The sequence below is a fragment of the Belonocnema kinseyi genome, chromosome 7, assembly GCF_010883055.1.
Source record: "Belonocnema kinseyi isolate 2016_QV_RU_SX_M_011 chromosome 7, B_treatae_v1, whole genome shotgun sequence".
NCBI classification, from domain to species: domain Eukaryota; kingdom Metazoa; phylum Arthropoda; class Insecta; order Hymenoptera; family Cynipidae; genus Belonocnema; species Belonocnema kinseyi.
In genome coordinates, this window is record NC_046663.1 from 138,842,937 (window position 1) to 138,860,085 (window position 17,149).

The window sequence follows — 17,149 nt, forward strand, 5'->3', positions numbered from 1 at the left end:
ACAAGACTGTTTCAATTTCCATGCATATTATGAATTGTAATGATATAAAATTTATTAAAATCATACAGGTTTCAACGCAGCTAAGAATAGAATTTAACGCAAAATAGAAAACAAATATTAAAGTATAATCATGATAAATACAATTTCACTTTATTTACAATATCTGAATAAGCAACACCAAGCAGAGGTACATTAAAAATGTATTATATTTGATATGCATTTTTATTATACATTATTATATTTATTATATATGATGAAAATGTTGTAAATTTTTTAAAATATTAAAAAAATTAATTATTTAAATTTTTTAGTTTTCCTAGGAATTTTTAAAAACAAATTTTATTTCTTTCAAGCCTTTCGAAATGTTCAGAAAGTTTCTAAATTTGGTGTTCAAAATCTTCAAAAATCTACATTTTGTTTCAAATGTTTTTAGTTGTTTTCAATTCCTTAATTTAAAATATTTTGTGAAAAATTATGTACTTTGTTAAAAATTAATCTTTTTGGTTCAGAGGTAAACTATGTATTTGTGTAAATATTTAATAATTTTAGCCTTGTTTAAGAATACATTTTTATGTTCGAAGACTCATCATTCTGCTTTTTATGTGTTAGAATAGTATTTTTAATTAACTTTTACAGACAAACTGAAAAAAACTCTAGATATATTATAGTGAGAAATCTGCCTGTGTCCTCGAAATTTCTTCCCGACTAATACGGTAGGACTATTGCAGTATTTTTATTTCACGGTGCAATTGTCAAAATAGCTAACTTCTGGGTCGTATGTAGTGTCGTTCCATGCACACTGGAAAGACAAGGATACCCAGGTAGTCGTGTAGAAAAGACAAGCGGCCACCTTTATGTACTGGTCCCAGGTATTACGGGCTAATTCATGATTACCCCGCCCCAGATATAAACCTCTTCAATATTTCTATTGTACAAAACGAGCATTTTCTGAAGAGATTAAAAATTCCCCAATAGCTTACTTAAACGTAATACAAATTTTTCACATTATTAAAATTTTTGTTACATTTGAAATTTTTATACTTGAAATTTCTTTCCGACCAATACTTTTATGTATAATAAAGACACAATGTTTATTAACAATTTAATTGTTTTAAAAAATGAATAAAATTCCTAGATATATTGCTGAAAGGAATCCAGTACTGTTTTTAGTTTGTCACTAGAACTATTACTGTATTTTTGCACAAGTTTCAGATGTATATGCACAGCTAACTTCTGGGTCGAAATTGTACACATATTGTTTGTTTTTGTTTGGAAGTGTATAAAACAAAGTTATGTGGCTCATATTTAAAAAATAAGTTTTTATTCTTATTCTATTGCTAATGGTGAAAACATGTGTTGAGTTTCAACTCGATGTACCTTATGTTAACCATTCTGGATAAAATTTACAAAAGTTTTTTTTCTTATAGGAAATATCTGTTACACTTCATGGGGTTGAATTTATAAATTAAGAAAATTATGTTATTTTAAGCAATTAGAAAATTTAAGTTATACATCAAAAATTGTTTTAAAATCTTTTTAAATACAATCTTAAAAATGAAAAAAATCATTAAACAATTTTCCCGGAATATATTACCAATTTTTTTATTTTCTTGGGACTTGAATTTTTCCTGCAGTTTTTTGAAAATCTGGCAAAATTAAAAAAATTACTTCAAAATCTTCCATATTTTATTTAGAAAATTAAAAAAAATTTTAATATTTTTCAAAATAATTTTTCAACAAGATATTGGAAATATTCTTGTGAAAATTCATGTATTCGGTTTAAAAAAAATCTTCTTGGGTGAAAAATTAATCTTTTTGTTTGCAAATTGAACTGTTTGGTTAATACAATTTTTTGTTACAAAATACATTTTTGTGGTAAGAGACACATTGTTTTAATAAATCATGCACTTTTTTTGTTGAAAGTTTGGTTGAAAATTTATATTTTATTCAGTTTAAAATAATTTTTTGAACTGTCAATATAACTATTCTATTTTTCCTTAATAATTTATCTTTTTTTAGTTGTACATTTAATTATTTTGGTAGGTAATTCATATTTTTATTTTTTTGAATTAAACTTTTTGGTGATAATTCATATCTTTAGGTTGAAAACTATATACTGGATGAAAGGAATTTCGTCTTTTTGCATTGAAAATTAAACATTATGATTGAGATTTTGTTTCTTTATCGATTGAAAAATCTTTGTCGGTTAAAAATGCAACTCTTTTTAGGAAAATCCATTTTTGTTTGGTTTTGAAATTAGTCTGTTTTGGTTGAGGTTTAAGATAATAATAAGAAAACAAAAATTGCCAGTAGCAAAACTTCTGGATCCGGTAATATCATGCATATTATTTTTAAAAAGAAGGATAATTATTTTTAAATTTGCTGAATGAAAAATTATTTAAGGGCAATTTTGAGAAATGCAATTGTTTGAGTAGAATATACTAAAAAATTGCCCTGATATAATATGTTGTTAGTATTCCTCCTGACGATTATACTTTTAGTTAAGAATTTTATTATTAGGTTGCAAAATCAAGAATTTGATAAAGAATTAATCCTTTGTGTTTCATATATCCACTATCATATTATTAATTGAAAATTAATTTTTTGTTAAGAAAATTATTTTTTTTTTCATTAAAAATTTAACCAGTATATTTTTGGCTAAAAATTGTTTTTTTTTTGTAATGAAATTCAACTACTTGGGTAAAAGTTGAACCACTTTGTTAAAAATTAATTTTTTGGTTTCACGGTTCAAATCGATGATTTTGGTAAAAAAATCAAACTTCTTGGTTAAAAGTTGAATTACTTTGTTAAAATCTTTGTTTGGTTGAAGATTAATTACTAGTATTTGAAATTCTTCTCTTTGCTTCTAAATTAAATTATTTTGTTGATGATTTGTCTTTTTGGTAAAAAAAATTAATATTTCAGCATTGGAAATTAAACTGCTTTGTAGAAAATTCGCCTTGCAGGTTGAAAATGTTGTGTGTTTTTTTATGCAAACTTGACCTCCTGTATTAAAAATTTATTTGTTTGCTTGCATATTCATCATGTTAGTTAAAAATTCATCTTTGGTTGAAAATTCAACTATTTTGTTAAAGTATTTATTTACTGCAAAATGATCTTTTTTAGTTGCAAATAGAACTATTCGTTTCAAAATATAGCTGGAAAATGAATCATTCAAAAAGAGATTATTATACACGGAATTCAACTCACATTAATTATATTAACAACAACAAATTATTGGATAGTAAAAATGTAATTACATTCGCTAAAGTTAAAGGAATAAATAAAAGGATTACTTAATAATATTTCCGATTTCGGCTTTGTGATTTTTACAGTAGTAAAATGAACAATTACCAAAAAACGGTTCTTGACCATAAAATCGGATTCTGGGGCGAATGATAAATTTTGTATTAGACACATTTTTAGAAAAATACCTGAACAAATGAGTCTTTGTCCTGAAAAATTTGGAAAAGTCCTGAATTTTTTTCCCACAAACGCTAGACACTCTGGGTGTGGGGGCTAGGGAAAAGGTTGTTCGCAGATGATTTTGTAAGGAGAATGAAATTGTTTGATTCGCTAATGATTAGTGTGTTATTTCACGGATTGGAGGTGTGGGGGTGGAAGGTAAGTGAGGAGGTAAATAGGATTCAGGAGAGGTAGCAAAGTGGACACTGGAGTTGGCAAGGAATACGCCGAACTATATTGTCAGGAGGGAAACAGGAAGAACGATTTTAAGGATTATAACAGGGAGTCGAGCGTGTAAATATAAGGAGAAATTTTTGGAACAGGGGGGATGTAAGCTGGTTAAGGAGCGTTGGTGGGAGAAGGAGAACAGACGTAGTAGTTCAAAGATGGAGGTGGAAAGGGAAAGGTATTTTAGAATGAATAGATTGCAGATGGATGAAGTGAGAAGGATGCACGAGGAAGGAAGGAAGGTATATAAGTTGGTTCAAAAGAATGGCATGGAGAAAGAGAAGGAAGAAGGAGAGGAGAGAAATTCAAGGTTTAACGGGAACTACGTGTGGATAATGCCAAGGGAGAGAGTGCAAAATTTGTGTGAGAAAGGAGAGCAAAGAAGTCAGGAACTTATAGCGAGAATGACATTCGGTTGCATGAAAAATTATAATAGGTTCTGGTTTTCTGGAGAGAAGAGAATGTGTGAATTGTGCGGGAAGGGTGATGCAAAAGTTGATCACTGGTTGGATGAATGCGAAGAGGTGGAAAGGAGTGGGATAAACATGGAGGTATTATTGCATGAAAGGGGGGACAAAGGGGCAGTAGCATGGGTGAAGGGGGTGTTGGGTAAGATGGAGAAGAAGAGAAGGAAGTAGGAATGGATAAGGAAGGATTGTAAATAGGAGAGGAACTAAATGTAAGAAAACTGTAAATATTGTATATAGTAGTTAAGTGTTAGACGTTATCCGCGGAGACAGAGGCTGGCAATGCTAGGCATAGCTAGGGAAGAGAGACATGTGTGCGAGGCGAGGCGCAGCGAGGAAGGTTAGAATATAGAGGCAAGCGGATTAGTTATAAGGTGTGGATGGATGGTATTTGTAAGAGATAGCTGTAAGAAAATTCTGTAAAAAAATGGAAGTGCGAGCAAATCAATTTTTTAAGGCCAACAGGCCGAAAAATAAACGTTTATCTACTATTGTAATAATTGTGTTTACTAAAATATTTTTTCTTATTACGGCCCCAGTGGTCAAAAATCGGAAAAAGGTGGCCAAAATTAGAAAATGTTCATGAAATGGGCCAAATTCGATTACTTGAGGGTTTTTGAGATCGCTGATTACGAATCCGATGTCAAAAATTCTGAAGACAGAATAGCGGATCCAATATGGCGGTCGAGTATCGCTAATAAACTTTCGATTCTTTAGAAATTGGTATAATGGGGTATTCAAGGTTGCTGGTTACGAATCTGTTGTAAAAAAATGGCGGATCCAATATGGCGGAAGAGTATGCTAAATAATCTTTAGATTATTTTCAAAATTGGTATTACAGGGTTTTGAAGTTTGCTGATTACGAATCTGTCCTAAAAAATTTTGAAAACAAAATGGCGGATCTAATATGGTAAACGACTATGCTAAATAAACTTTCGATTCTTTTCAAAATTGGTATAACGGAGTTTTCATGGTCGCTGATTAAGAATCCATAGGCAACAATTGTTTAAAAAATTAATTAACCATGAATCTAATATGGCGGAACTTTATAAAGGCCTTAAAAGGTCATTAAATATTCTGCAGTTAGTCTAAAGCTTTAAAAAATCTATACAATAAGACAGTCAACTCAAAAAATATTTAACAAAACCGTGTATATATTATGAACTTTTATGCTCTATACACTGTTTTTAAAATTATTTTTTTATTTGACTCTCTTCTTGTATAGAATTTTTTTTATCTGAAGCTTTATAGCAACTGTTGATAATATCTCACACTCGTTTACCATGAACGAAGAGTATGACGTGCATACTCTCCTTCCGACTAACATCCTGCCATTTTTTTTAGATTTTAGTGAGAAATATTTTGATATTCCTTTTTATGTTGTTTGCCATCCCATAAACGATTCTCAGCTTTTCAGAAACATTTCTTTTTTTATAATGTCTAAGCATTCTTTTTGGGCTTCGAGGTAATTTGGATTTTAGGAGATCGAATATTTCTCTCCTGGTAATTGAAAAAGACTTATTGTCAGGTACAGGTTCTAATAATTGCACAGAAAATATTTTTAATACAAATTTTTTCGGTTGTCGGTTTTGACTTGAAGTTGCCCATCTAAAATGCATGGGAAAAATCACTTTTGTGAGTGTTTGGAATAATTTTTTAGGGTTTGGGAAAACGTGACGGGAAAGTACAGAAACTTGTAGAGAATTATCCAACGAAGAATTTCATGTATCAGATATATCGGTTCGACACCCCTACCACACCCCCACGTGTCCCTGAAAACTACCCTTAAAATCAAAAGTGTCAATTGGTTAATAAATTTCTAATTATTCAAACAAATGGAATTTGTTTAAACAATTATTTTTCCGTAAATTCGTTTTTTTTTCTTAATAATTATTAATATTGGTCTACTGGGATATTTATCAACATTGGTGTATTAACTTTCAATTATTTAAATAAATGGAATTTTTTTAAATCATGTTTTTTAGGAACAAAATTTTATCCAAAATTATTAATATTTTTTTATTAGAATATTTATCAACATTGTTTGATTATTTTTTAATTGTTAAAACAAATTTCATTTCTTCAAATATATTTTTTTAACATTTGTTTTTTTTTTATAAAAATTATTGCTGTTGGTCTATTGGATTATTTTACAACATTGGTTAGTTAATTTTTTATTATGAAACCAATTCCATTTGCCTAAAAATGTTTTTTTTCTTCAAAAATTCGTCGAACTGGAAGTTTATTATCATTAGGTGACATGAATTTATTTTTAAATATTTTCCAATTGTTGAAACAATAAATTATTATTTATTATGAACTAATAATTAAGGTTGTATATTAATTAACTTTATATTTACATCTTACCTTCATTACTTTTCCTGTCTGGAAACAATTCGGAACAATTTACAAATTTGGTAGAAAAATGATTGTTTAAACAAATTAAAGGTTGTTAAAAATAAATAATAATTTATTTTTTAATATAATAGGAAAATATTTAAAAATAAATTTATGTTATTAACGATAATAAACTGCCATTTCGACCAGTTTTTAGAAAAAAAACCTTTTTTAAACAAATGAAATTTGTTTACATAATTAAAAATAATCAATCAATATTGATAAATATTCCACTAGACCAACAGTAATAATTTTTTATTGAAAAATCAAAATTTTCGAAAAAATTATTTAAAGAAATGGTATTAGTTAGAAAAATTACAAATTGATTAACCAATGTTAAGAAACATTCCACTAAAGAAATAGTAATAATTTTCAATAAAAAAAATAATAATTTTCAAACAAAAATTATTCAAACAAATTGCAATTGCTTAAATAATTTAAAATAATTGAACCAATGTTAATAAATATTCCACTAGACAAATACTAATAATCTTTAAGACAAAAAAAAACAAATTTTCGAAAAAAAATTGTTGAAACAAATACCGTTTGTTTAAATAATTAAAATTTAATTAACCAATGTTGATAAATATTCCACTAGACCAATATAAATAATTTTAAGCAAAAAGAAGACGAGAATAAAATGTTCAAAAGGTCGATTTCATGAAGAATTGACATTTTTGGTTTTAAGGGTAGTTTTCAGGGACTCATGGGGGTGTGTTATGGGTGTCAAACCCATATGTCTGATACATGCAATTCTTCGTTGGATAAATCTCTATAAGCCCCTATACTTTCCCGTCAAATTTTTTCAAGCCCTAAAAAATTATTCCAAAAACTCAAAAAAGTATTTTGTGCCATGCATTTTACACGGGAAACTTCAAGTCAAAACCGGCACCTCTTCAAATAAAAAAGAATGATGGAATCTCTATTTTCGGATTTGAAAGGAAATGGGGGGATCGTTGCCCTCTAAAAAAAGAGCTTATGAGCCACATTCTTTAAATTTAATTTAATAAAATACTTAAATTTTTAACTTAATAGTTAAATTTACAACCAAGAAGATACGTTTTTTACCAAGAAGACGCATTTTCAACAAATTACATAAAATTTTAACTAAATATTCTAAACAATAGATGTGATGCAAGTCTACAATTTATTTGATTAATTTTTAGTTTAAATTTTGTTGTTTCTGACCATTTTTACTTTAATAGTTTATTTTGCTAATTGAATAAGATTAATCTTTTACCAAAAATTGAGTAGTAAAATTTTCAATAAAAAAAACGAATTTTGCTAGAAATTGTTGAATTTTCAAAACAAAAAGAGGTATTTTCTGAAAAAAGTTGAATTTTCAACAAAACCGTTAAATTTTCAGTAAAAAGAATTAATCTTTAACAAAAAAATGAAATTTCAAATAAAATTATGAATCTTAAAACCAAAAAATTAATGTTTATGAAAGTAGAAAGTGAATTTTCAACCTTAAAAGATTAATTTTATAGGAAAAATGTGATAGTTGACATTTAAGCAAAAAATAATTTAAGTTAAAATAAAAAACAGTAAAATTTAACAAAAAAGGCGAATTTTCAACAAAACTTTACCAGAAAAATGTGCTTTTAAGAAAGTAATTCAACTTTGAACCAAGAAGTTCAATTGTCAACCTAAAAAGATGAATTTTCTACGAAAAATGTGATAGTTGATATTTAGAGAAAAAAGAATTAAAATTTTTTAAAAATATTTATATCTAACCAAAAAATACGAGTTTTCAACAAAATACTTAATCCTCAACATAAAGAGATTAATTTTCGACCAAATAGTTGCATTTTGATATAGTCCACTTCGGTCCCATAGAGTTGAGAGCCATCAGCAAGCAATTTTCTGGAATAACTCCCCGCTCGTGTTTACTCACGTAAACCCAAGCTGGGACAAGTTTCCAGCCTAATTGCTTTCTAATGGCTTCTTTACGACCTCGTCTAACCTTATGAGTCTTAGACTCAATGGGAGAAAGGGTTAGAGAAGCCATAAAGGCCACCTGGTCGGCAGCTGCATGGGAAGGATTCCCCGTCCCATGGCTAGCCTGGCCAGCGTGACCGTGACTCATTAACCTAAGTGCCTTCTCTCTCTCTCTCACTCCTAAACACTCTCAAGAAAAGTCGGCAGCGGCTGCCAACTTTTGCGCGTAATACATAACCATTTTTGAAATTAAAATAAATCGACACTTCTTTTTTTCTTTTTTTGATTTCCCGGGAGAGGGACGGGTAAAGGAGATTAACCATAGTCATAGCTTTTAATTATAATTTTACCCGGGTTAATTGTATTTTATTATTTATCCGTCATTTTATGTTTATTCAAACCTTGTTTAATTTAAGTTTCATTTTCATGTTTAGGCTTAAGTTTCATTTTTGTCTTGCTTCTCTTTTTATTTCAATCTATGTTTCATATTTTATTATTATGTCTCTTTTGTCTCGGTCTATGTTTAATTTAAGTTTCGTTTCATTTTTATTCTATGTTTAATTCAAAGTTTCATTTTTATTTCACTTCGATCTATGTCTAATTAAGTTCCCTTTCATTCTACGTTTTATCTAAGTCTCTGTGTAATTTTAGTTTCTTTTCTTTAATTTTTACGTCATTTATAATACATTGTACCTTAAGTTTTGTGACATTTCTCTTTTATTTTGACTTTTAATTCTGTAATCAAAAATTTAACAAGAGTTACCGATTTGTGAAACAGCGGCAATTTCGGAACGCTACCGTGCCTTTCAAAAGTTGCCGTCTGCGCGTGCCAACCGACGGCCGGCAGCCTCTCGGACCCGCTGCTTAAAAGGCGGGTGCATCGACCCGAAAAGGAACTCTCGCTTAGCACTCTCGCTCCGAACACTCCGCTCTGACGATCTCTCAGGCCTAAACAACCTTAGAGAGAGTCCAGATATTTTGTATTAGTTTATTCTCGAGCCTTGAGTAAAGTTAAAAGTCAAATCGAATCATAGTTTTTCTTAAACTTCCCCTCCTCCCTCCTCCTTAGTGGCGGTCTGCTCTAGCATCCTTACTAGAGGTCGGTTAGCTTTTACAGCCCCGTCACCCTCGAATATGTACTAGAGGTCGGTCAGCTTTTACAGCCCCGCAACCCTCGAACTTTTCTTTTCAAGAGGTCGGCCAGCTTGCAAACAGCCCCGCAACCCTCGAACTCTTCTCTCTTCTCAACGGGATCAGTCAGCTTGCAAACAGTCCCGATACTCCCTGCGAATCTCTCTCTTCCTGGGACTCCTCATACTTCACCTATGCCTGGTCCCAACCAAAAACGCCGCTCCCGTCCCTGCAAACAGACGCGCATTCGCCGTCGACTTGCAGCCCTCCGCGAGTCCCTCGAAGCGACTTGTCGCCCAGAAGATCGCCGCCCCTCCTACTCCTCTTCCCAACCTCCTAAGGCTATCGTACGATCGGTGGTCATCATCCCACCTTACCTCCACATCCAACTTCCCACTCCTCCTTCCTCTCCATCTCCCGCTTCCTCCGCCCCCTTAAGCTGCTCGAAGCGTCCTCTGCCCGAGGACAGCGACGATGACATCGTCCTGGTCGAGGAAATTGAGGTGGCGAAGAAGCGTCCTCGTCACCACTAACGTGACTCGCCGAACGTAACCTCCTTCCTTCCTTTCCCCCTCTCCCCTCCCTTCTTTCTACCCTGACGAGGGGACAAGCTCGTCCTTAAAAAAAAACCACGTCAGCGCCCGGCTGATGCCTCTGGCATTCATCGATGGACGGCCTTCAGGCTTGGAGCCTGTTTATCCAGAGCCAGGGTGCTACCCGCATCCACCTACAGCCGCCGAACAGCTGTCGGCCCACTTCGAAGTCCATGGTCCAGCTCGACGCCTTCCTCCAGAACCAGTAATCGGGTGCTACCTGTCAGAGCCCGGCCTCCGCCCCGATCCAGCTAAGGGACGGCCACCAGCAGCGAACGAAGGCCTCTCGAACCAAGCCCCCTCTCCGACGATTCCGAGAGCAACTGGAGTTGCCACTACAGCACTGCTTAGTTCTGGCCCCGGTTTCCACCGACCAAACTACTTTGCCCCGACAGCGCCCGGTCAGCTCTCTGTGAGCCGCCTGCATCTCAAGCAGTTACCAGCCGACACCGCTTCACGGCTCTCGGGTTTCGGTTTCCATCGGCCCGCAAACCAGTCTGCCCCGATAGCGCCCGGTCGGCGCCCAGGCAGCTTCCAGAATCTTCAACCGATCAACACTGCATCATAGATCAAGGCTGGGACAAACACCATCCCCACGACCCACCTTGTATCAATTTTTAACTAAAAAAAAAAGTTTTTCTACTAAAAATGGCGAATTTTCAACAAAATACATAAGTTTTCAAACAAATAGTTCAAATTTCTACCAAACTGTTGAATTTTCTAGCCGAAAATACGGATTTTGTACAAAAGAGTTGGAGTTTCAACCCGAGAATATAAATATTTTTTATTTAAGATACGAAATGAAATCTGCTTTCATATGAATCATTAAATGCATTAAAATCAGAGTATGAAAGAATTCATAAATCAATAATCAGATTTACAAAACTTCCTCCTTTTCGGTTCATCAGAGACATTTTTATAACAAAGACAACAGAGGGAAAAAAGGGAAAGAGTCAACTAAAAACCAATTCTCAGTCTTTTCTTATTCTTTCTCCGTCTTTTTTATACTACTCGGGGACCAACATGTTTCAAAGGCAATTTAGGCTCCAATTTAGGCTTCTTCATCAGGGATTATTTATAGGAAACTATAGGTATGAATAATAGAACGTATGTTATTAAAATTAATACAAACCTGAAAATAAAACAATGAGCATTTTTAGAAAAAATCATTCAATTTAAATTCTCCTTTGATTAATGAAAATTGAAAAACCTATCTTCGAAAATGTAATAATCTGGATGTATTAGTTCAAAATCAACCACAAATCAGTATTGAAACAAAAATTGCATTTTTAACCAATCAGTTAAATTTGCAATACAAATAAGTAATTTTCATTTCAATAAATTTAATTTTTAACGAAAAAAAGAAATAAATTTTTAACTAAAATTATGAATTTTTAAGAAAAAAAATTAACTTTAAAAAAAGCAGTTGAACTTTTAACTGAAAATGATTAATTTTCCACGAAAAATGTATTAATTGATATTTAAAGAAAAAAAGAATTTACTTTAAGACAAATAAGAGTTGGATTTAACAAAAAAATAAACAAATTTTCAGCAATATGTATGAATCCTTAACTAAAACAGATTATTTTCAACCAAACAGATGCATTTTTAAGCAAAAGAAATTGATTTTCCATCAAAAAAAGCGAATTTTTAACAAAGTACATAAATTTTCTGCCAAATAGTTCAACTCTCTACCGAACTGTTGAATTTTTGAGTCGAAAATATGAATTGTTTTCAAAAACGTTTAGTTTTTAACAAAAATTTAATTTTCAACCGTAAAAGATTAATGTTTAACCAGATAGTTGTACTTTTAACCAAAAAAGATAAAATTTCTTCAGCAAGAGATGAGTTTTTAAACCAAAAATATGAATATTTAGCAAAATTGTTAAATTTTCAACTAAAAAAAATGTGCTACTCAAGCAAGGAAAAAAAATTATATTGTATAATTTTGAACCAGGAAGTATGACTTTTTCAAAAAATTGTTCAATTTTCAACAAAATAATTCACTTTTGAACTTAAATAGTAGACTTCTCAGCTTAAATTAAAAAACCTTTAACCAGAAATTATTAGTTATATTTTCTTATTGGGTTCTACGAATTCAGTTTGCATAGGTGGAAAAACGGAAAAAAGAGGAATAGGGGAGTAAGGAAAAGACGTATTGTAAAGCTTAATTACCATAAATAAATAGGAATCTTGATCATTTGTAAAAAATAGAATAAGATTTTAAATAAATCAAGTTCATTTTTAAGAAATTTTAAATATTAGGTAAGTACACTGCCAAAATGTTTAGAAAGTAAAGTTCAATGTAGGTCCTGAGTACGAGGCTTGAGGTTAGTAATCACAAAAAGCGCACAAAGAAAAAAAGATGCTTAGAAGTATTCCGTTAAAAATTTAGGTGCTTACCATGTAAAAGTTACACTGATGACGAAAACAGACTAAATAGCACCAGCACGTAGTCAATGATTATTTATAAACCCGAAAGAAAACTCGAGGGCTGTTGCCGGGTCGAAATATGGCAATACTCTAAATTTGAAAACATATGCAACTCGACGGTCAACTTCGTTGGTCAAATCAGCCTCCGATCTTCCGTCATTTGACTACCTATTCATTCTGCTAAGCGCGCGCTGCATTCAAATTCGTAAATGCTATTGGTAATTTTTATTTCAAAAAGTAATAACTCTAATCATATATACATAAATCTTCTATGTAATTATGTGTGTATTACATAATATAATATTATAATATAATAATAACTAATTATTAGATAATCACAAAGTTTCAGGTGTACTATTTATATTTAAAAATTAAAATATAAATTAATAATATTACGGAAATTAATTTTCATTTTGATCTTTTAATTGTAACAATGAAATGCGATTTAATTACTTTCACGGCAAACATTTTATTATTTCTGCAGGAATGTGATTCCCCTTTGGATACCGCAAGAAAGAGATCTTTGATAACAATTTCATATTTGTTGGAAATGTAACCTTTATAAATTTAAAAAGTTAATAATATATTATTAATATTGTTTTTTAAATTATTAATCAATTAAATAATTCATTTGATTATTAATTTATTAATTCTTTTTCATCTTAAGAAAGACATCTTTCTTATCAATGTCATATTTCTTTGTAAATTGAATCTTTCTAAATTTAAGAAAGTCAATAATATATTATTAAAATTATGTTTTATAATTAATTAAGGAAATGTGACGAGTGGCTCACGTGCCCAGATTCCTACCTTACCGACACCTTTTCTAAATAAGAAGCACTAATACACATGTGTCTGGTCCTAAATTTTTAAAATGATGAAAAAAGTTTTTTTTGTAAACAATTTTTTTTTCTTTTTTCATAATTATAAAAATTTATAACCAGACACATGTTTGTTAGTGCTTCTTATCTAGTTTCTCAAATTTTCAACTCGATGTGGTGTTTCGTTTTAAAATAAGTTGGGAAAAATAAAATGTGTTGGTAAGTTAGGAATCTGGTCACGTGACCCACTTGCCACATGGCCTTAATTAAATAATTTATTTATTACCTAATTTATTAATTTTTTTCACCGCAAAAAAGATATCTTTTATATCAATTTCATATTTGTGGGTAATTTAACATTTGCAAATTTAAAAAGTCAATAATATATTATTATCATTATTTTTTTAAGATGTTTAACAACTGTTGCCTTTAAAATGTCTTCACACGTGCGTTGCATTTTGCTTACATTTTGTGAAGTCATACGTGATCGAGAAATGCTAGTCATAACGCACGCAGCTACGTGCCTATCATTCCGTGATGGCGAAATGGACAATATCTCACATGCACAGCATCAGAATCACACAATGCGGGTGACGTGCGTAGCGCGATTGTTAACTGGGCATACAATAGTCTGGGGCGAAAAACCAACATTGTGCATCCAGGAACGCCTTGGTGCGGAAAAGTGTTCCAGTCCAATCCAAAACTCAGCGCACTTTGACATTTTGAAATCGGATAATATCTTCAGTTTGTTCTTTGAGGGTGAAATCTCGAAATTTCACTAAAAAGCACTAAAATTTAAGGTTTTGCAAAAATGGGCTTAAAATCGAAACCCATGCCTTCCCAGGGTGGCTTTACGATGAAAAGTAATCAGAGGGTACTTAGAGGTCCGTACCGAATCGCCAAAGTCATCCCATGCCAATCCTCATGGAGGGGTAAATGGCTCAAAATTGCGTATTTTCGAGTAAAACGCTTAAATACTTGTGCAGCTCCTAGCTCACTGAGTTCTAATACTTCGAGTGACCCAGAGACCACCACGTGGAGTTGGCTGCACATAGGGCTCCACCCACGCCCTACTCAACCAACCAACCATATGTAGAACGTGCTTATTTAAGTCACAGAGTCATTAATTACACCCACAAAGTCTTTCTTAGTGTCAAATAAGTTGACAGTCTTTCGAGAAAGAAGTGTGGCGCATATCTGTCGGTCCCGAGCATCGGGACCGATGCCTTGCCTGGAAACCTCTGTTAGCAGTCTAACAGTTCTTTTCACCGCTACTGTGTGACAAGGGAAAGATGTAAAGTCCCCGTCTGCACAATATTGTATCTAACAGTTGTCTGTTGCTTATGTTTAGCTTCCAGGATTTTGGTGAATGCGTCTTGGCGAACGGTAAGCCTAGGGTCGGTTATCATTCCAAGAAGTATATTTCTGGCATGGCAGAGAAGCCGTTTGTCTGAATGGAAGTGTTTATTTGCGAGCCCTTCAGTATTCTTTACAAGACTATCACCCTTCCTCGAGTCACCGTTACCTTCAGTATTGGCTAAAATGTCTGTTAACGATAAAAAGGCCACTTTGTTAATATTAGTATTGTTCCTTGACTCTACAACCTTCTCCAGACTGTCAGAATTATCTGTAGAAGGTGATTCCGAAGTTGGGGATTCCACCATTGTTTGGCTCATGTCTTTGAATTGACTTATTTCCTAAAAATTGAAACGAAATATGCAAATAAAAATTAAAACGCAATAAGCACAGTCAAGGAAGACCGAATCCATTTCCAATCATGCAGGTTGACGGGTGACATGTTCAGGATTAGTTTGCAATTAAATATGTTTTTCTACGTAAAAATAAGAGGACACATGTTTTTAAATTAAAATAACGACATTTTTACATTTTTTGACGAATATTTTTAAATCTTAAAGGTAAAATGAGTTTTTCTGCATTTTTTTTAACCTCGTTTTGCACTTCTTTAAAATCCACAAAAAAAATAAAATAAGGACAAATAGCAGACGTTCTTTTGGATTTTTGAAGAAAAGAAAAAAATTCTCAAAAACTCCACCTTTTTTCCTCCTGAAATTTTTTGGAATAATTAGAACTGATATATTCTATTCGTCATAATTTTACATTTGGTATTTTTTCTTTTTCGGGAAAAAAAGTTATTTTCAAAAAACCAAAAATAATTTTTACTCCCGAAAAATGAAAAATTCCAATTAAAAAATTTATGGTAGGTAGACTACATCAGTACATTGCAAACATGCCACGGTTTTTAAAGTAAAATTTGCAAAAAAATTATTGTGCCTTTAAAATTTAAAAATATTTATAAAAAATGTAAAAAAGTCGCTATCTTTATTTACAAAAATACGTGTCTTTTTATTTTCCACGTACAAAAACATGTTTCATAGGCTGACCTGCATGATTTAAAATGGATTCGGTCGGAATTATATTAGAAACTTCACATACCATATTCTTTACAGATGTCTTCTCCTTTTCCTCTGGGTTTTTACTCTGATTAAGACTTTTCTGTAAAACCTTTGTGTCTTCTCCTTTCAATTTTTTGGCTTTTACTGTCGCATTCTGTACGTCTGCTGGTCTTTTTTTGGGTTCGACAAACACGTTTTTCTTCTAAAAAAATAAAATCAAGATTTCAGCAGGAGGGGGTTCCGGGACTACAATCTTTTTTATTTTTTCTTCCGATCCTCATGATAAGGTACTGGTTTTGTGTGAAAATAGACTTTCGCAGATTTCACTAAATCTCCACGTTTTGAGACCTCCTGAGTCTGATAAACAAGTTTTTATGGTAGCATCTAGCTGTCGCCGTATATCCTTGTCTGTGACTACAATAATTTTGACAATAATTGTGGGATTGGATCGCGGTTCGTTACACTTTTTAAGGGACCAAAATGAAAGTTTCAGTTCGTTAAGCACCCATCCTTCGCCAAGGGTTCAAACGATACGGGGTCTCTACTGCTTTACTGAATCTCTATATTGTTCGGCATTCTGCATGCATATCTAATATCGTTACCAGCATCAATGAATATTAATTTTTCCTTAATGTCTGTTATTCCAAAGCATGAGCTGCTTTGAGTCGTATTTAAGACTTCTCTCATATAGGGGAGATGAATTGGATCCGTTACTTCTGTTGTGAGGAAACACCATCCAAACACAAAACACTGATCATCAAGAACGGGAAAACTTCGAATTTGTACGATTTCTCCTGATTAGAGTAATACGTTGCTGTCGTCTCTTTTTTCTGCCCTTGTGTGTTCTACGCTGTAGAATCGGGTTTCCATATAAATACACCTATTGTACACTTCTGGCTTGACAGTGTCGTCCTGCAAAAAGAGGCGCATGATGGCTGTCACTTCTTCGATTAATTTTCCTTTCCCAATAAGCAACACAGTATCGTTCTCGGCTCTTCTTGTCTGTTCCGCCGTCAGTTCTTTATGAGAAAGCAGGTATTGACAATATTGAGTGCACGTGTCGCTCATTGAGAAGCGAGATATATAGAGTTTGACGGAACATTTTCTTAACCATTTTGTGGACATCTCAGAAGCAACATTTCTTGTGCCGTTGACGTTGGATTTACAAACAAAAATTCCATTTTCGTAGGGAAAGGCGGAGTTTGTCCATACTGGTCCACATTTTCGAACTGATTGAACCATGTGGAGAAGAATATGCA

At 32.3% G+C, this 17,149-nt stretch overlaps 1 protein-coding gene across 1 annotated transcript in view; it reads right to left on the reverse strand.

Moving 5' to 3' along the window:
• Positions 1-12,644, reverse strand: part of LOC117176096 (E3 ubiquitin-protein ligase FANCL) — a 316,429-nt gene extending 303,785 nt beyond the window's left edge. Inside the window, exon 1 of the mRNA XM_033366130.1 lies at positions 12,626-12,644. Within this exon, the coding sequence (XP_033222021.1) occupies positions 12,626-12,628 (3 nt within the window). The 5' untranslated portion in view covers positions 12,629-12,644. The remainder of the gene's footprint in view (positions 1-12,625) is intronic.
• Between the last annotated feature and the right edge of the window lie 4,505 nt (positions 12,645-17,149).